This window comes from Gymnoscopelus braueri (genome assembly GCF_963280865.1).
Source record: "Gymnoscopelus braueri genome assembly, chromosome: 18".
NCBI lineage: Eukaryota > Metazoa > Chordata > Actinopteri > Myctophiformes > Myctophidae > Gymnoscopelus > Gymnoscopelus braueri.
In genome coordinates, this window is record NC_137618.1 from 14,238,462 (window position 1) to 14,258,897 (window position 20,436).

At 41.2% G+C, this 20,436-nt stretch overlaps 1 protein-coding gene across 3 annotated transcripts in view; it reads right to left on the minus strand.

Annotated features, from left to right (window-relative positions):
- Positions 1 to 3,799: 3,799 nt before the first annotated feature.
- Positions 3,800 to 20,436, minus strand: part of adarb1b (adenosine deaminase RNA specific B1b) — a 190,627-nt gene continuing 173,990 nt past the window's right edge. For all 3 annotated transcript variants that reach the window (XM_080412741.1, XM_080412740.1, XM_080412739.1), the window contains exons 11-13: positions 13,559 to 13,740; positions 9,540 to 9,718; positions 3,800 to 7,519 (exon numbers count right to left, since the gene is read on the minus strand). In XM_080412741.1, the coding sequence (XP_080268867.1) occupies positions 7,343 to 7,519; positions 9,540 to 9,718; positions 13,559 to 13,740 (538 nt within the window). In that variant the 3' untranslated portion in view covers positions 3,800 to 7,342. The remainder of the gene's footprint in view (positions 7,520 to 9,539; positions 9,719 to 13,558; positions 13,741 to 20,436) is intronic.

A 20,436-nucleotide genomic window follows, 5' to 3' on the forward strand; every position in this document is an offset into this window, starting at 1 on the left:
GTATGCCTTATCTAGACTAGATCAAACCAAATCGGCCTGTGGGTAGTGAGTACAAATAAAGTAACCTGAACATAAACCTGAACATGAACCTGAACAGTAGTTAATTAAAAGTATATATTTTTTTTTACCAAAACAAGGGAAGACCAAACATATACACGTACAACCTTCAGCAGTTACAATATGTCAGTCTTCTCAAAATTGCAGCGCTTAGGCAGAGAGCTACGTGGTTTGCTTGGTGGGAGGAGAATATTTGCACCCAGAAGCTGCAATCCTGGATATTGTCAATCAGACTCAAGGTGAGGCTGGATTAGTCAGACAGAGGTGTCTCATGCATTTTGTGCTAGGATTAATCTCCAACCTCATACTGGAGGTATCATCATGCTGTGTGTTTGTGTGTTTATATGTGTGCATTTATTATAAGCTTGAAGGGACCCAAGTTGTGGAGAAAGATGTGGGGATTTGGAGGAAACTTAAAAAAGAAGCTTGAATTTATTAGCATTAGATTTATGGTCAGAATATAGGTTGTGATATGGTTGGATTTGTGTGAAAAGTGATACATGGATTGGTGATGGTCAGGGCTCTAAACATGTTTGCAATAGGTATTTCTGACAAGTTTTAGATTGAATAAAAAGTACTACATAGACGTGCCAGACACATGGTCCTTTGTTATATTTGTTCTACTGTGTATGGCCAAACATCTAAAGTCCTTTCAAGAAATTAAGCACTGGCAAAAGTATGGAGCTTTAAAATGCAGACCTGCAAGGTGAGGGGTAGGGTCAGTGTTGTAGTTAGGTGTCCCTCACTCCAGATGTGGTACACACCTGTATGTGTTTTTGTCCGTCTCTCGGTTGAAGAGATACAGTTATGCTGTCAGACGATCAATAAATCATACATCAAGTCTTGCTTTAGCCATGAAGCCCTGACGCTCATAAATCGATCGACATGATGAAAGCTGACCAGGAGGTACTTTGAAGCCCTTATGACAGGCCAACGAAGTCCAAGACCGAGCATACGTGAAACGCTCCAGACATCAATAATTCAAAATACTGTACATCTGCTGAACCCATCTAAAGGTCTATACATACAGTAAGATGCAGAAAGTTACCCAACAAAATCAGCACTCGACACCATTCAAACAATAATAATAGTTTTTTTTTAAAAACACCATAGTATAATACCCCACCCCCCACCCTTGAGTGCTGCCTTGAAAATTGGGGAATTTTGTACACAGAAATTCTTATATGTGGTCTGTCATTTAGGCAGTTTTGGGTCTATAGCCTTTGAGGAACAGGGTGGTTAAGAGTGTATTAACACGCACATTAATATTGGAGTGTTATTCAAGGACCCTCGTGCACTCTGTAGGGCCGGACTTACCGTTGGGCTAGGGTGGGCTGCAGCCCACGGGCCTCCAACTGGGGGGGCCTCCGATTTTTTTGGAAAAAAAAAAAAAAAAAAATATTAATATATATTTTTGGGCCTCGAAAATTACTCTAGCCCACGGGCCTCAACTCCTATAAATCCGGCCCTAACCTCATTTCACATTTGCAGTATAACTTGTTTCTTCTTAAAGTCCGACCTGGCCTAAATAGTGTTATGGCTTGTTTTAGCACCAAGTGGGTGTAATACACACTACACTACACTACACTGGACAACACAACACAATGAATGCCAGAAAGTGAGTAGACAGTCCCGAGGGGGGTGGGGGTGGGGAATTATGTACTCGAGTACATGATTTCACTCACACACACACACACACACACACACACACACACACACACACACACACACACACACACACACACACACACACACACACACACACACACACACACACACACACACACACACACACACACACACACAGAGACAGACAGACAGACAGACAGACAGACAGACAGACATTCTATTTTATCATTTTAAAGACGCACCACATATGGGACATGAATGGATATTTGTTTGCGTTTTAATTACATGGCTGATGAAGGGGCAAAGGTTTGTGAAATGAGTATTCCTTTCCCTCATTCCTCAGAAAAATGATCAATGGTCTTGAAAAGTAGAGGAAGGATGGGTAGGCTACTATACCCACCCTCGCAGGTCCATTTGGTTCCATTTTGTACACTCTCTATGCGTTAAATTAACACTGAGGATTTTACTGTGTAGTGTGATATGAGTGTGTGTGAGGGGGCACAAGCTAGTGCCCCTGAGAGAAATGACAAATCATTAGATGTGCTCCAGGGGTAAATGGGAGGCGCACTCTTTCAAGGCCCCACATTTCCATTTCAATTTTCTGCTCAGCAGAGTTGATGTATGTGGCGAATCACATGGCAAGACCAGTCTCCGCCTTGGCCATCGCTAGCCTCCTGTTATTCATTGGCTAGGGTACCCGCCTGACCTTGCGTGTGTCTATGGGCGTGCGTGCGCGTGAGCGTGCGCTTCATTGTGTGAGTGGCGGCGTCGCACCTGCCCGTCGCCTAGGCCAAGGCAAAGAAGCGAGTGTGAATAGATTCCTCAGACGGAACAGTTTTTAAGGAAGAGAAGACAAAATGTCAGCAGCATCCATTCAGGGGCAAAATCTTGCACCATTCCACTTCACAATGAAAGAAAGAAATGGAACTCTACTTTATGATGAGCTCAAATGAACCTGAAGGTTCATAGTTTAAATATGTATATGTAATGTAATGCCAAACAGTCACAAAAAAAAAAAAAAAAAAAAAAACTAAAAACAAAAGCTGTTTTTGCTGTGATGACAAACACCTTAATAGAGAGCTTTGGAGGGGTGTAAATCATTGTTTTGTTTTGTTTTGTCTTTTGTGAATGTAAGTAGCTTACTTAATATGCAAGTTGTGACCTTGATTTATAAACCTGCACAGATGAACTAAACAAACAAAAAACTGTGGTAAACAAAATGGCAATAAATGGATATAATTCAAGTGGAAAACAAAATAGTAATGAAATGGATAATTAGTTTTGCTCTTTGTGGATGGTAAAACTGTTATAACTGCTGGTATAACTTCAAACTTAGCGCCTGCATGTTAAAGTAATACTAGGTAACGTTTTCAACAAAACTAAAGTTAAATTGTATATCTTTTGTGAGTGGCAAAAGTTTCACAACACCCACTCCATGAATTTCACCCCCGGAAGCCTTTTATTTATATATTTTGTATTGAACGCTGTCGGGGGGGACTTTCCCGGGAAAATGACGTCATCTGGCCAGAAAACGGAACTACCGCAACGGTTTCCTGTTTGGCCAGGAACTACCGCGCTAATAACAAAAAGGAACCTCAAGCTGATTTTAAGAGAATGTAGGATTGGAAGATCGAAAAAGAACAGAAAAAGAAAGCACAGCTCATGGTAACTAATGCTCCACTGGCTAAGAGAAACGATCCGCAGATAGTATAAAACAATTAAAAGATCGCTTTTTGAAACGCTTCCGGCTTCCGGTGAAAACAAATGGAATTCTGGGTAATCGAGGACTACGGAAATTGTATGCAGTGACGGTAGTGACCAGCAGAGGTTGCTAAAAATCGTTATTTGTGAATCTGCATTGTACAACTTTAAGTGATTAGGACTATCGATTCCGTTTTGATTCCTTCCTTTGTGTGGGTACCCAGTAATTTGGATTTCGGATCCTAATTGGCACATCATTTCGATACCCAACCCTACATACATTTTGCTTACATAAAGCAATTGTTCTACTAATGATCATTCATCAACACGCAATAGATTCGAAGACAGACTCATAGACATACAGTTCATCAACTTTGAACAAGATCAGAAATAACCCCACCACGTGCAAAAGTAAACTAAGATCTCTTTTATTATTTTTTGTTCATTTTTATATATCTCTATTTTTTTTTCTTATCTGCTCAATTTTTTTCCTTTTTTTTTGTTGTAGTTCTACACAAGTCCTTTAAAAGTTTGTCATCATGCGAGGTGCAGCTTCAGTGAGGGTAGTACATGCAAAGGTGGTGACTCTGGTCAGATGTTGTAGTAGTAGTACACAGCAGACGACGGTGAGGAGGGTGGGGGGAGGTCGGAGACGACGAAGGTTCTGGAACTCCCTCGACCACTCTACAGTCACCAAAGAAATAAATAAAACACCCGCCACCACAGAGATGCGACCGAAGGGGTGCCGCAGCGCTGGTGCCGGGGTGTCACCGGGTCACTTTGAGGGACTACGAGGGGGTTTCAAGATAAGAGAGCAGGGGGGGGAAAGGGGAAGCAGTTCAGTTCTTGCTATAATATTCGCCATCCATTCCATATTGGGGGACGGTTTTTATCATGACATCATCAGTTGACATCTTTAGTGCAGTCAAAAATAGGAGAAGGATCATACTCTAGACTAGAGAAGCAGGCAGTCATAAAAACAAAAGAAAACGAAAACTTCAGACAGCTTTGGAGAGAGTGAGAGAGAAAGAGAGAGAGAGAGCATCAGGAGAGGGACAAAGATTGGGGGAAAGAGTGAGACGTTTGATCCCAGAGGGACTCAATTAAAGGGCAGTTTAAGAGTATTGCTTGTTTCTGGGGTCTAGGTGGTCTGTCTGTCTGTCTGGGAGTGCCTATTCCCTTTGTTTTACTGGGGATGAGTTTCTTTCAATACCAGGATTTCATGTTGTGTTTCTTTCAGTTCTTTTTGCACATGTATCTCACCTTAATTGTCTTATGAGGGACTAGCATGTCCTGCTTCTTGAGCTGTCGATGCCAGTCCCTAATTCTGACTCATATGACTGGGACTTTTTTTTCTTTTTTAAACAGGCACTGCATCCAGAGACAAGATTCCCAAGATTGAATTACGTTGCATGTAACGAGAGAACTGGTGAAAACCCCATCCTAACATAAAAAAGGCCATTTGGTAACTGTCTTGCCATCAGTGCATGCTTTCTTTTCTTTAAAGTTCGGGTGGCTTCAGAGATTATGCAACCAGTAACCGTGGCAGCGTCAGCGCCATAGCCTATACCCATTCAGCCAATGAAATGTAAAACAACTTCACTGTCCCAGCAGTTTGATAAGGATAGGGCAGAGGTTTCAGAATGATGAGGAAAGGGTTACTTGTACACAGATCAGAATTAGCCATTTGTTATTCATTATACACACACAACTGCCATACTGTAGCAATAGTAATATCAGAGTTCACAATATATACACCTGGTCATTGACAGCAAGACGTAAGAAAGAAGCCTGACAATTCTGATTCCACATTGACTGGAATACGCATAAACAACTGCTTTGTTTTTTTTGTTGTAGAAATCAAAAGTACATCGGTCAGTTAATATACAAAAATGAACAATAATCAAACGTTTATGCCCAGAAATCTGTATTCCAAGATATTTTAAGAGGAGAAGAAAAAACGCTAATTACTTTGTAAAGAAAATAGTGGGACGGAAACGTACATGGATATCATCTTTGGTGAAGATTCCACAGATTATGCATACGGACTCCTCAGCACACACATATCTTACATTGTACGCATGCAAGCACATGCACACACTCACACGCACACCTCCGGCAGCTGGGAGTATAGGAATTCATTGCAGTTACTGTAGTTGACAACATGTCATTGGAAATTAAGTTTAAAAGGGGTAACGTTTCTTTGTTTTTCTTTCGTTAGGAATCTTGCTTTGATTCGCCATCAGGGAATGCAGATAAAAGTGGCGAGTTGTCACACTAGGGTCCAAAACATGCTGTATACTTTTGATTCAGGCTATTGAGTATTGAGTATTGAGTTTGTCAAAATTCTGAGTGCAGCTTGGAAGGTTGTTCACACAATGACTTTGTATTGTACGGTAGTGCTTCACTAGCTATCCGGACAGGTCATACCTACAGTAATTTACACCTCAATCCCCCCTCATTCAGTGTCTACAGACTGGCACAATTACACATTTACACATACCATGCCGCCCAGTTTATGTATAGTTCAAGAGGCAGGTATTATGGATTCCTAAAGAAAATGTTGACACGGTAAGATTAAATCAGTTTGTGTTGTCACCATTTTAACTGCAGTGTTATCCTCAATTCTCAAACACCCAATCCTTGAGAAAAAAAGAAAGAAAGAACCTCTCCCGGAGCCCCCTTCACAAACAAACAAACAAACAATCACATGAAATTCAGAAAATAGAGACCAAGATTCAAAGCTGCCTGTGGAGAAGGATGCTGGCATTCATTCATTCAAAAGTATTCGATCATGGACGCACCGCCTCCACCACATATATTCCGTTCTGCAGGCCTCCCAGTTCAGTTCCCATGCAAAGCCATGGCTTAGGTCAAGAAGAGGACAAAAATCAAAAATGGAAATCAACATGCGGCATCTCCCAAAAGTTGCCCAAGACCCAGGTACCTCACCCCCCCCATGGTCCCCATAAGCTCAAGTATGGAATGAGAATGACATAAAAAGAAAAAACTCCACGGATGAATATGAAGAAATTAAATCAAGAATAATTATTATGCACAACCTATCATGTATTTTTTATATATGTTTGTGTCTGAGTAAATAAAATAATTCCAGGGCCATACTGTTGTGGAACATGTTTGTCTTTAATAGAGGAGCAACTGAACATAATTATAGTCTCCTTTAACTAGGGAAGGACCAACAATACACATTAACCATCATAATGTAACTATTTGACGTAACCGTGTCAATACTACATTTACATCCTACGGAAATATTTATCTTTAAATTAGTCATTACAACCCATACTTAGCAAGTATGCTGCACAATCAGCGTTTTTCAGGTCCATACACATTGGTTTTTGATTAGAAAGGTCAGTGTGTGTGTGTTTTGATCTAAACCTATAGTTTCTCCCTAAACCAATAGTTTCTCCCTAAACCAACTAGACTCCTTTAACCAATAAAAATGACAGAAATACCTAATTTGGTGATTTCTCAGCATTGTAAGAACTCTGGGAAATAAAAACGACCCAAGAAGTGTAAAACCAAGGATTCCAGTTTAAAACAGGGAGCAAAGATTAAGAGCACCGTTGATTAAAATTGCTACATTTAAAACAAGACATTAAGCAAAACAAAAATAAAACAGCATGAGATAAAGGGATGATGAGGCTGAGGCTTTGTGAGGGATACGAGTGAAGTGACAGGGATGGGACTGGGGGGGGGGGGGGGGGGGTTGTGGGACTAACACACGGGGGCGTGTTAATTTTCACACGCACACAAACACACGGGACGGAGGATCAGAGGTGAAGTCTCAGCGGCTGGTTATTAGGGAGCGCCTCTCATTCTTTCAGGCCTGGGGGTCAGACGTTAAGGGGTTCGGGGGGGGGGGGGGGGGGGGGGAGAAGAAGGGATTGAAGTGGGGTACAGGGTCAAGGGTCATCCCCCTATTGCCCCACTCTCAGGAGTTTAGGCTGAACTGGTCTTGCTCGATAGGCTTCTTGACCCAAGCCCCCAGGCCGGCCTTGTGGAAGGCTTTGATGAGCGCCAGCTTGGCGTTGTGGTACTCCGCCGCCGCCTGCTTGGCTTCGTGGTAGGAGCTGGGCTTCGTCACCTTGATCCGCAACGTGGCCATCAACTGAGTATGGGGAGGGGGGGGGGGGATGGGGGGAGGAGAGAGGAGAAAAGACAAGAAAAGAGGAGAGGGGGGAGGTTGAGACAGCAGACGGTAAACAATGTGGTCAAAAATAATGAGGCCATCATTCAAAGATCGATGAACGTGTGTGTGTGCGTGTGTGTGTGTGTGTGTGTGTGTGTGTGTGTGTGTGTGTGTGTGTGTGTGTGTGTGTGCTAGGAGTGGGGCCAAGCTTCTGGATGGTCATTTCTGAGAACAAGATGAATACAGAAAATGTGGAGCTCATGAACACTGACGGCTGCTCTGTCATATCTTTGTGTGTTTATGAATACAGATCTGTGCTCACTGAAGCCTTTGTTTCTGCTAAAAGCACTATATGCTACACAGCGTTGCTGTTGGGAGGGCCGGCCTCTTGTCAATGGTGGCAGGTGAGAAATGGTTTTGGCCTCCAGGGACATCCTGCCGGACGGACAGATCGAGACTCTGTTTCAAAACCAAGTCAAAACCAATGTATAAGACAAATGACAAACTGAACACAGAAATCTATTAAATGTAATGCACCTATCTTTTCACCGTTCCAGTTGAATCCACTATCAAACCAGCTCGTCGAATCAAAATGCTTTTGAATCCCCAAAACTGTCTTAGGTTCGTGAGGGATACAAATACAATTGTAGTTGTTTTGAAAGAAAGACTGATTGATGGACGTCTTCATTGACAAAAAAATCATATACATTAACAGTTGGACATTTGTGTCAAAAATATTCTGTGACTAGTTGAAATGGTAAGGAAAAGCTAAAATCGCTGTCAGTGGGCGATTCATTTATGTATTTAATCTGGCAGTGAAAGAGTTAATGGGTTAAAGACATATTTTTAAAGGAATCGTTGGACTCTGAGCTTGACAATTTTGGATATCTTACAAACTTAGAACCCAACCCTGGCCAGCAATATTCTTGATACAGTTTAGTAGTCAACCGATTAATCGGCACCGATATTTGGCTTTTTATTAAAAAGAATTCACCAAATTATTTTATTAATTATGACCCAATTATTTTTACCCTTTAATGACAGACAGACCCCTATCTGTAGTTTAGAACACCGATCACAGCTTTCTATGTCCATGAGCAAAGTGCATTGGTATTTGAACCAACCAACCGGATTATATATTAGTTCTTTCCTTCCCATTTATTTATAGGCGTCTTCACCTTACTGTGGATCCTAATCTATCACACACATGTCTTATCAATGGAAAATATACATCTTACGGTTGAATTACTCTACTAGCACATGTGACTATTCTCACTATATGATCCAAAAAGGAAGATTTATCCTGAATGGAACATCAATCAATGCAATTTGTTATTGTAGGTTGTGTCTGAGCCAGAAAGTAAATGTTGACATTGGACATCTATGCAGTGGTGGAAAAAGTACTCAAATTCTTTACTTAAGTAAAAGTACCAATACTGCAATATAAAAATACTCTGTTACAAGTAAAAGTCCAGAATTAAAAATTTACTTGAGTAAAAGTACAAAAGTATTGGCATCAAAATGTACTTAAAGTACCAAAAGTAAAAGTACTAAATATTTGAAAATAGCAGATCTACAAGCCCACAACGCGTCGCGATGCGACGCGTTGTGAGCTTGTAGATCGGCTATTTTCAAATAGTCTATGTATAAAATAGGGCTAAAGTGGTTAATGTATGTGTTATAATATCATAGTTTATATCTGAAAAGTAACTAGTAACTAAAGTTTTCAAGTAAATGTAGTGGAGTAAAAGTACAATATTTGCCTCTGAGATGTAGTGGAGTAGAAGTAAAAGTATTGGAAATTGGAAATACTCAAGTAAAGTACAAATACCTCAAAATTGTACTTAAGTACAGTACTTAAGTAAATGTACTTAATTACTTTCCACCACTGCATCTATGTGCATAACTATAGCATGTGTGCTAATAATAGGTGCAGACAGTATGAGAGTGTACTTTTGTGTGTGCATCCGCTCAGATGTGTTGTTTATTTCATCTATACCTTGGCATGAAGGCGCACAAAGCGGTTATAGAGGGCGTGCTTGCAGAGGCGAGAGGCGCGGCCCATGTCGTCTTTGCCCGTGGTGGCGTTGATCACCTCCAGGGCCTGGTCGCCCACTGCCCAGTTCACACTGAAGTTGGGGGCCTTGCCCGGCTGCCTGGCCTCCGCGTTACTGATACCTGTAAACAAAAGGAGACAGCGCGCTGACTTTAGTGTTGACCGAATTCCTCACTGGATGCAATGGGTGCAGCAGGTGCTAAGCTAATAAGCTAGCAGTGGTCATTGTTAAAAAAAAAGAAAAAGAAAAAAAGGCTAAACCATGTTATGAGGATAAAACTAGCTTGTATTGAAAATGCTTTTTTTTTTTTAAACAGTGCCTTTGATGAGTTAATTTAGCGCCTTTATTACGAACTCCCTACTGTCTTATGTTCCCTTATTACTGACTCCCTACTGCCTTATGCTCCCTTATTACTGACTCCATACTGTTTTTTTCTGCCTTAATACCGACTCCATACTGCCTTATGCTCCCTTATTACAAATTATTATTATTACTGAACAGTGTGACTTGAAGCAAATCGGACCCAGGTGTTGCAAATACTGCTAATTAAAGATCAAAATGCCAGGCTGCTGCCGACTCTCTCCCTCTCTTAAATTAATGTTATTAGTTGCAGATGTTAAAGCCTTCCTCATATATACAGACAAACATACAGTACATACATACAAACACACAAAGTCAGATGCAGAAGCGGCTAGCCAAATTCCAAATTGGCATTTCTAAAGAGGGAGAGCAGCTAACACTTGACATAAAACAGGTTATTTTTCATATCACTCACTCAATGTCTCGCTTATGGGAGAGAGCCCCCTGGTGTGATCACAGAAGCATTTATCATACACTTCCAGACAATTCATTGGCTGGACCAACCTCGCTCCGGCCCACGTGAGCAGCAGGGCCCCACCCCCTTGTAAGCTACAAAGGGACCTGCAGTAACTTCACAAGTTCTTCCCCCACTGAGAAAGCCTTTACGAGTTAAAACTGCGAAAGTTTTCTCTCCCTGCTGCGAAAGCTGTGTTTTATCCCGGACCATACAACACAGGATTGCGACGAACACTACCGTGAAATTATGGCTACCGCGGATGTGTGGAGGAAGACCAGGAAGCCGAGCAGGTCACCGGTACTTCCCCAAAAGCAGTGCGAGTCGTGACATCTCGCTCGTAATACTCAAATAACCGTGGTTACGTTTGTAGCCTATACTTCCCACTCGAATTAATTTCCGTTTTCCATGTAATTCGAATTACAAATGTAAGGTTTTCAGTGACTTTTTGCGACGGACACAAACATTTACATGACTTTCATGAGATGTTTTGTCGCCAATTCAAATACACCATCATAAAACACATTTATTAGTGTTACGAGCCAACAAAGAAGAATCCATGCAGTTGTCCTTTTTGAGCGGATGCTATGAAACATGATGGAAGGAATGAGCACACGTGATCACCTGTGAGGGTGACTAACGATGGAGCCTTTTCCATCTCACTATGGGGCACTGGCTTCCGCAGACCCAGGCATAAATGGAAGATATATGGATGCCATAAATCGCTCTGTCCTGCTTTGTGCGTATACTGTATGTGTATGTGTGAGCACACACATGCATGTGACTTGGGTGTGTGTGTGTGTGCGCGCGCATGCGTGTGTATAAGTGCGTGTATGTGCTGGTGAGAAACTCTTTTGTTCCATTTGGCAGCGTTGGTGGCAGATGATGATTTAAAGGGCTAAAACCCTTGTGTGCGGCCCAACGCCAAAGCCCTTCACAGCTTAAAAACCCTCTTAAGCGGAAAAGGTTAATAACATCCCTTACTATTATCTCCTTTACCTGCAGGTTACGGAGCATCCAGAGAGGAGGGGGAGGAACGGAACAGGGGAGTCGAAAGAGGAACAGGGGAACGGAAGGGAGGTGATATGGTTGTTTGACTAGCCTTTTGCACTGTGTAGGCTTGCGTTTGTTCCTTTCACATTCTGGTTTGATATTTATTGCCTTAACGTGTCTGCTTTCCTTATCGCCCTGGCTGTCCGTGTAGTGGAATATTACGGTATGTTACAGCGTAATTTAAATGAATTTGATTTGATGAGAGAGGATGAGGAGGAGGAGAAGTGGGCGGGGTAAAGGAGAAGAAAAATGGCGGTGAGTAAAAGCGAGGAGGAAGAGAACAGTGGAGGTTCCTGCGGTGACAGGATAGAATAGAGAAAGAGGTTATGGGGGAATGGAGGAGTAATGCCTGATTTATACTTAGTTATGCACCGGTGTCACGCACCAAAATAGCTGATCTACAAGTGCATAACCAGTGCATAATTAAGAATAAATAACGATTAAGCGGTGGGGCAGTGCATTCAGCACTTTACTGAGACAAATAAGAGACAACACAAGGCTGCATCAGACAAATAGGAACTAAGCTTGACCACACTCTGCACTTTAAAACATTAACATACTTATGAGTCATAAATCATACGAGTCATAAATCAAACGCAGGCGAAATTGGTATATCACACAACATTATTCCACAAATGTCTGAGCAAATTCATTTTCAGACTAGTAGAAAAATTATCTGTGATTAATCTAAAAAGAGAGAAAGAAAATCGAATGTCAATGAATAAAGAACCGCCGGCATCCAAATCTATACGACCTTTTGAAAAGGCCACACAAGTCCTGCAAATTTGCACAAAGCGATAAAGTTGTCCAAACTGCTCAGGAAGTAAGTAAATGCCATCTCAATTCAAACAGGGGGAGAGAATAGCAATAACCGAGTCCCCCCCCTGCTGTGAATGAGATGGATCACGCTGTGATTGCCTCTTCATCCTACCGGATATTTACCTGAGAACCTTGTGTTCGCTTTTGTCAAAGGTACACAGAAAGCCCAGCCACTTCCGAACGGGGAAAATGTTAAGACAGATGCGATCGATTCGCTCTGTGTACTTGAGTAGTTAAAGAGGTACCGAGATTCCGCAGAAAACTGCCTCGGCGAGGCAGTGAACAACGGCTACCTGCTAGTAGTTAGAAATAATTTTTTGATGTTCATTTTCTGCTGGTAGTACAAAATGGCTAGGGGGGGTTTATTGCACGATCATTCACACATACAGTAGGATATCGTTGCTGTCAGGCAGAAACCAGCTAACTCCATGTTTGAGCTTTTCAATTTTTTTTAAACGAAGTGACGCGCTATGAGCTTGTAGATCTGCTATTTTTGAATAGCCAAAGTGTAAAATAATGCTTTTTAGCTCAAATCTAAAATGACACAGATGCTTTCCCGGTTTTAATGGGTTAACATGGCAAGCACAGACCACGTTCCCTTCCGCCTTTGATAGATAAAGCCTGGGAAACATGGTTATTTTTAAGCTGACAGTTTTACATTGTCACTCTGCTAATCATTCAAGCCACTGCTGTTATCTCAGGTGGCTTCGAACCCCCCCCCCCCCCTTCTATTATTTGTACACGGATGCTGTGCAGGCTATTCTGAATTATGTCTGTGTTTTTGCTACCACAGTTTTTGTATTTATAGAATGGTATTGGGGAGGAGTTTTATTGAAGCTCCCCAGGGAATCTCTTGTTGCATGCTGCTTGGGGAGCATCCAGCAGCCCAAGCCCCTGTCTACCGAACACAACTGTATAAACATTTGTTGCAGTAAATGGCTCCTAAATCTTTTGACGCACCACAAGGTACTCCGACTGAACCTTTTTAAGAACCCATTAAGACCTGGAACGCATCTGTGTCACTTTAGATTTCTTTGGCTATTCAAAAATAGCAGATCTACAAGCCCGCGCTATGAACTTGTATATCTGCTATTTTTGAAAAATCTTGATTATTATTTTTTTTGATTTGTTTCAAAAATGTTAGAAAACATTTTTAAGAATCGCTTCAGGGTTAATGGGTTAATAAGCAACACTTCAGTGGCTGATACCGAATTTTGCACCCGCTTCCTTTTGCCCCCCCCCCCCCAGACTCCAAATCAAAGTGCACACACTGACCACTGAGTAGAGGTCTGTTGAGGGTGAACTGCTGTGGCAGGTCCTCGATGTCGGCGATGCGCTGGTACATGGCCCTGGAGAGGTGGTCGCCGTGGTACAGGCTGCCCAGGATGATGCTGGAGAAGTAGATGGGCTCTGAGAAGTAGCTCATCAGAGAGCCCTGGATCCCCACCACATTCCACCTGTAGCAGATAATAAACACATTATGTTATGAGGCTTGATTATATATACTTTGTTACATGCAGTATCTCAAACCCCCCCAAAAAAGCTGATCTACAAATATGCGCTTGGAGCGGAAAGCACTCACGCTTTCAGTTCAATGTTGATAATTATTATAGATCCATACCATAGATTAAAAACATTTATTTATGATGGAACCCATGCTGAGAAGATAAATGGAGTTTATTTCGACCATTCTCTGTCACGGTCCGCTCCTCAGCCCTTGGACTTTATCTGTGTTTATTACTTTTGGACTTTTACTATGTATTCCTGTTCTGTTTTGGTCTTCTAGTTCTCTGTAGTTTGTTGCCTTGGTGTTCTGTGTCTTATTTTGTAGTATCGTTCCTATTGTTTCCTGTCTGCTTAGTTATCCGTAGTACCTGTCTTGTCTAACCAGTCCTGTGATTCCCAGTGTTTCCACCTGTGTCCCCTTAGTCCCCTAGCCTATCCCAATGTTGATTGTCTGTTGTGTTCACCTGTGTCTAGTTAGTCCTTGTCTATATGTATGCCTCTGTGTCTTTACTCGTCAGTTCGTCGTCGTTTTTGATGTGGTTAGTTCCTTGTGTAATTCCGAGTTATTCTAGTCTTTGAGTATTTTGAAGTTCTTTGTTCCAAGTGTTCCTCATGTGGGTTTTTTGTTAAAGGTAGGGTAAGTGATATTTTTTGGTTAAAACAAGAAGTATTTTGTTAAAAGGTTAAAGCACTATATTCTGATAGAAATCATTGCTATAGAGTGTTTGTTCAGTAACAGGAGTCTCCCCGTCTCTCCAGCTCTTTAATAAACAGAAAATACATTTTCCGGTAGGTGTCAAAATCTCAGCCAATCAGGAGAAAGTACCCATTTTTAAGCTTCATTTTTATAGTGTTCCAGTTCCATTTTGCCTGCTCATTTCTTAGTGTCATCACTTCCAATTTCACTTGTTTAATCTATATCCTGATTGAGTTCTCTATCCTGATTGGATAAAATTGAAACTGAAACTGAAACGAAAATGCATTTTCTGTTTTATAAAGAGCTGGAGAGACAAGGAGACTCCTTTTACTGAACAAACACTCTATAGCAATGAGTACTATCAGAATATAGAGCTATTTAACACTTATTTTAACCAAAGAAAATCACTTACCCTACCTTTAATAAAACCTATTGAATATTCACTGCTCGGCCTGTATCTGTCATTCTGCATTTGAGTCCTACACCTCCAGAACCTCATCGTGACATTCTCTGTGTTACTAAATCCAATGATGGATTTCGGCCACCATCAAATCAAGTCAAAATCACTATTTTGCCCTCGTCAGTGTTATAGCAACAAATACATAAGGAAATGTACCACATTTTTGTGACATACAGTATACGCAAGTACATGTGTGTATTTCACCAAAGCAGTTGGAGAAGGGATGGAAAATTAATAGCTATTCTATAAATGAATAGTTAGTTTCTCCAAAATGTATCCTAAAACACAACAGTAATACTGAGACAATCCATTCCAGAGGAATGGTTCAAGGACACTTTAACAGGCAAATTGTCTGTTAATATGTTATACCGCCGCCCCCACCAGTCAATATTTCTGAGACGAACACTTGAAGTGTAACTGCCATTATTAGTGAGGTAGGATATGCAAACATGTAGACACATATTGCCACGCACACAAATGTGTGCGTAGTAGCCCCCCCCCCCACCCCCCCACCCACACACAATCCTGCAGTTGTGTACACTCTGAGGTATCCAATTTCATTTCCCCTCCCCAAACTTGGGGTGTATTTCTCTGCCGTGTGTCATTAGCCATCTCTCTCCTTATAGTCATTTTCCCATTGACATGCTCTGTGGAGCATCAACCGCCTGCCTCACATACAGAGGTTCACCAATGACATAGTGGAACAGTGGGGGGGGGGGGGGGAGAGCGCAAGAGCGGGAAAGCGAGGCCCGGGAGTTATAAGAGTTGGGAGAGAGAGAGAGAGAGCGACGCGGGAAGATGGGAGGGAGACGGAGACGGAGATGAAGTGAGAGAATTGGGAGAGAAAGAGACGGAGAGATGCAGAGTTAACCTGTTCAATCCGGGGAACGTGCACGTCCGTGTCATATTTAGATTTGAGCTATAACCATTATTTTATATCTGCAAAAATAGCAGATATACAAGCTCATAGAGCTCATATGAGCTTGTAGATCTGCATTTTTTTTTTTTTTATCGTGAAAATGTGTGCAAATCTTTGAATATAAATTATTTTTAAAGCGAACATTTGTAACTCGAATCTTTGCTTCTGGGGGGTCCATAGAACTAAAATATATTGAGATGGGGGTCGACGGCCAAAATACATATCATTTTGGGGGTCCTTGACATGAAAAGGTTTGAGCACCAACTGATATAGCAACATTTCTCAGAGACCTGTTAGGATTTAGAGGACATTTGTCGGATTGAATGGGTTAACCCATTTAGACCTGGAACGCATCTGTGTCACTTTAGGTATCTTTGGCTATTCAAAAATAGCAGCTATACAAGCTCATAGCGCTATGAGCTTGTATATCTGCTATTTTTGAAAAATCGTAAAAAAAAAAAGTGTTATATTTCTTTCAAAAATCTGTTAGGATTTAGAAAACATTTTAAGAATTGGACTCAGGCCTTAATGGGTTAAAGCACCATTACCAAGTGACATAAATAAGACAGTGATAAACAAAAGGCTGACGAGGGTCACGCGCATCGCTTCCCATACGTCCGTCCCCCTGTCTCCAGGCGGACTGAGTGAGTGTGTGTGTGAAATTAACAACACGGTCCTGAAGATGTTGGTGAATACGAGGGCACCGACGGCACCTCGGGCAAACATCAGCGGAAGCATTTTCCGATGACACGGTTTCCATATGCAATAGTCTATACTGGATGTCTGTCTGTGTAGTCAGTGTATGCATGAGAGCGAAACATTACAATATGAATTTCCTGATATCATACTGTACCCTTGGGCAGAGAATTATGAATCTATCATACATAGAACTAATATGCATGTAGATGTCTTCATGGGTCGACCTGAACCAAAAACCAGAGGCCTCCACCATAGACCCGAGCGAATCCGGGCCCACAATCTTGACTTGACTCACGTGGTCTAATAGAATTACCATGGGTCTCGAATAACCCATTAAGACCTGAGGCGATTCTTTAAAATCCTAAATCTTAACATTTAAAAATAATAATATATATACCGTAATTTTCGCACTATAAGCCGCACCTGACTATAAGCCGCAGCAGCTAAATTGAATGTTTGGAACATATATAAGCCGCACTGGACTATAAGCCGCGGGTGTAAAATCCATAGATTTAGGAGGTCCCCTAGTGGCCGTTAGCTGTAAAAATCCATAGATAAGCCGCACCGTTATATAAGCCGCAGGGTCGAAAAATGGGAAAAAAGTCGCGGCTTATAGTCCGAAATTTACGGGTATATATTTTTTCACGATTTTTCAAAAATAGCAGATCTACAAGCTCATAGCGCGGCACTCGGTGCCACGCTATGAGCTTGTATATCTGCTATTTTTGAATAGCCCAAAGAAATCTAAAGTGACACAGATGCGTTCCAGGTCTTAATGGGATAAGCAAATCTGAAATGCATTGTATGAAACCCGCAAAGACAATCTGCTTTTTTCCATATCAAATTCTTTAATCTTCGGTTTTAAAATAAGACATATTTAACATAGACCAACTGGTCATTTGTGTTGGAATTATGTTATAAAAGCAGATTATCGTGCAGATTATCATCATTTTTGTGTTAATTCGCATAATATAGGCTGCTACAGCTTTAATTCTTACGGCTTTGTCGTTAGCCTAATAGATTGCGGTGCATTCTATAGCATTTTATTTAATTTTTGAAAATATATTTTTTGGCCTTTTCTGCCTTTATTTTGGATAGTACAGTAGAAACAGACAGGAGAGAGAGAGAGAGACAGGGAGTGACACAAAGCAAAGGTCCTCGGGATTGGGATTCAAACCTGCGACACGCTGTCAGGCTACATTAGAGCCTATATATATGTGGTATGCGCCTGGACCGCTAGTGCAGCGGGCATTGTATTTCATACCAGGTTTCTTCAGTTCTTTCCTATCCCTAAGCTTTCTGCATATTTTACACTTTTAATTACGCTTGGCCTACTGTCGAATTTTATGGAATTGCAAGTGAGAAGCCATCCACGAAAAAGGCACATTTATGAGGGAGGCAACGTCCGGTGACTGAACGCTGAGATGAGCATTGTTTTACGAAGCCTTACTGAAATATGATTATTTCTATAAACAAAATATGCATTGAAACGTAACAAATGAATTATTTGGGAATTGCATATTAAATTGATGGTTAATTATAGCTTCTCTGTCTGGTCGGATCGGGCCTATAGACCTGTTGTCCCTGGGTCCATTTCAGACCTACAGTAGTTTGGTTATCCTTGGGTCCGTTTAGGACTGAGTCTCTGTTTAAATAAAAATGTATGTATAACGGGTTTGCTCAACAAAGCCACACATCCTCATGAAGACCCTCTGATGCATGGACGTTATGTTCATTTAACTCTTAAAAGTGCGTAAAAAATGGACCCGTTAGGGTTTCCTAATGAGTCAACGTAAATAGATAGGAACAGAGCAGAAGTCTCTCTGTGCTTACTGTACCTGCCATGCCCTAGGGCAGGGCACGGCATCAAATGAAAATGAGAAGAGAGAAAGCAGGGTCGTGGTACTAAATGGCACCCTCCAGCTAAATAATCCCTCATACGCAGAGGGAGCAGATTTCTCACCCGACTAACAGGCACTCCGTGACAAGGCAGAGGTAAGAGTTAAGTAGAGACGGACACGTCTGTTCTCAGCGTGCATTTTTCATACTGCTAATACGTAAACTGTGGTATTTAACCCATTAAGACCTGAAGCTGATCTCTACAAATGTCTTCTAAATCCCAACAGTATTCTGAAAAAACGTATGTTTCTATATCAGTGGTTTTCAAACTTTTTCATGTCAAGGACCCCCAAAATTATATTTATTTGGCTGCCGACCCCCATCTCAAAATATTTTGTTCCAGGGACCGCCAGAGGCAAATATTTGAGTAAAAATGTTCGCTTTAAAAGAATATAAATATATTAATTTGCACAAATCTTCTCGATTTAAAAAAAATAGCAGATCTACAAGCTCGTAGCGCGGCACTCGGTGCCGCGCTATGAGCTTGTATATCTGCTATTTTTGAATAGCCAAAGTGTAAAACAATGCTTTTTAGCTCAAATAAAAAAATGACACAGATGCGTTCCAGGTCTCAATGGGTTTTAAGCAATAAAAGATGGGACAGAATGCCATACCATGAGATATTGGCGCCGGTACGCTGCGGTCAGCTGAGTGCCGTAGATCAGAGCCGATATCTCACAGCATAGCACGACTTCGACTGTATTATTGCGATAATATACCACAGCTTTATCAATAATATTTATTCAAAAGCAAAAAAAAAGAAGAACACTAAAGGTGTCGGCAGCTGTTGCTAGGTTACATGTATGGTTAACAACGTGGATGCGTTCTGAGTGCTATAGACCCCTTAACAGACGACGTCACACTGGTTGCAAGCGATAAGAACCAGTATTGCTCGCGCAGGTCTGGCACTGAGGGTGCGTTCGGGAATTGCGCACCGGAGCGCACTCGCCTATTAGTTTGTGTTGGCCAGTGCGCTCATTGCTGTAATTCCGAACGCACCCATATGTTGGGAATTGATTGCATGAAACAATCACCTGTGTGTTCAGTCTCAATGTTGGTAAACAAATAATTGGTCTATATTGTGAGATATTGGTACTCTTTAGAATACCTCTCAGCCAATCACAGCGTCAGGTCGAAGCAAAATGTAGTTTTTAATGTTACCACAATTTTGGACACAGTTTTTTTATAAGGATCTCACCATGAAAATGTTATGCTTTTTCAGCCACAACATAGTAACCAACATAGTATGGACTCTGATTTCATCTATTCTTGCTCTGACATGAAACACAAAATTAAGCTTTAGGGTCTCACTCTCACTTGGAGCAGAGACCAAATGTCTTTGCTGAAAATATAAAAATACCTCCTGTATTCCTCAAGTAAAATAAATGCGAAGGAATTTGTCTCGGGAGCACTGATGCAGAGACATATTGACACCAGTGTTGATTTTGTCGACTAAAAACTATGACGAAAAATGTCCGTCAACTACTTTTTTACTACTAAATAAAAACAAAAATAAAAACTAAGCTATGATGACTAAAACTAAGACTAAATATATTGACAATTTAGTCAACAAATAAAAACTAGACTAAAATGTTAGTGAGGGACTAGTGGAGAAGAGATCCAGTAGAACTAAGACAAGTCAAGTGAAAATAGCAGATCTACAACTCACAACGCGTCGCGCTGCGACGCGTTGTGAGCTTGTAGATCGGCTATTTTCAGCATGCAACCAAGTGTAAAATCAGCCATTGTGACAGCATCAAGGCACCGCCAAGACACATTTTAGTCGACTAAATCAACTGTAGATTTAGTCGACTAAAATCTTATGATATTTAGTCGACCAAAACTAGACAAAAACAAAAACATGACTAAAATATGACTAAAACTAAATGTAATTTTATTCAAAAGACTATGACTAAAACTACTGTATATCAAAATTTGCTGTCAAAATCAACACTGCTGTAGGAGCAAATACT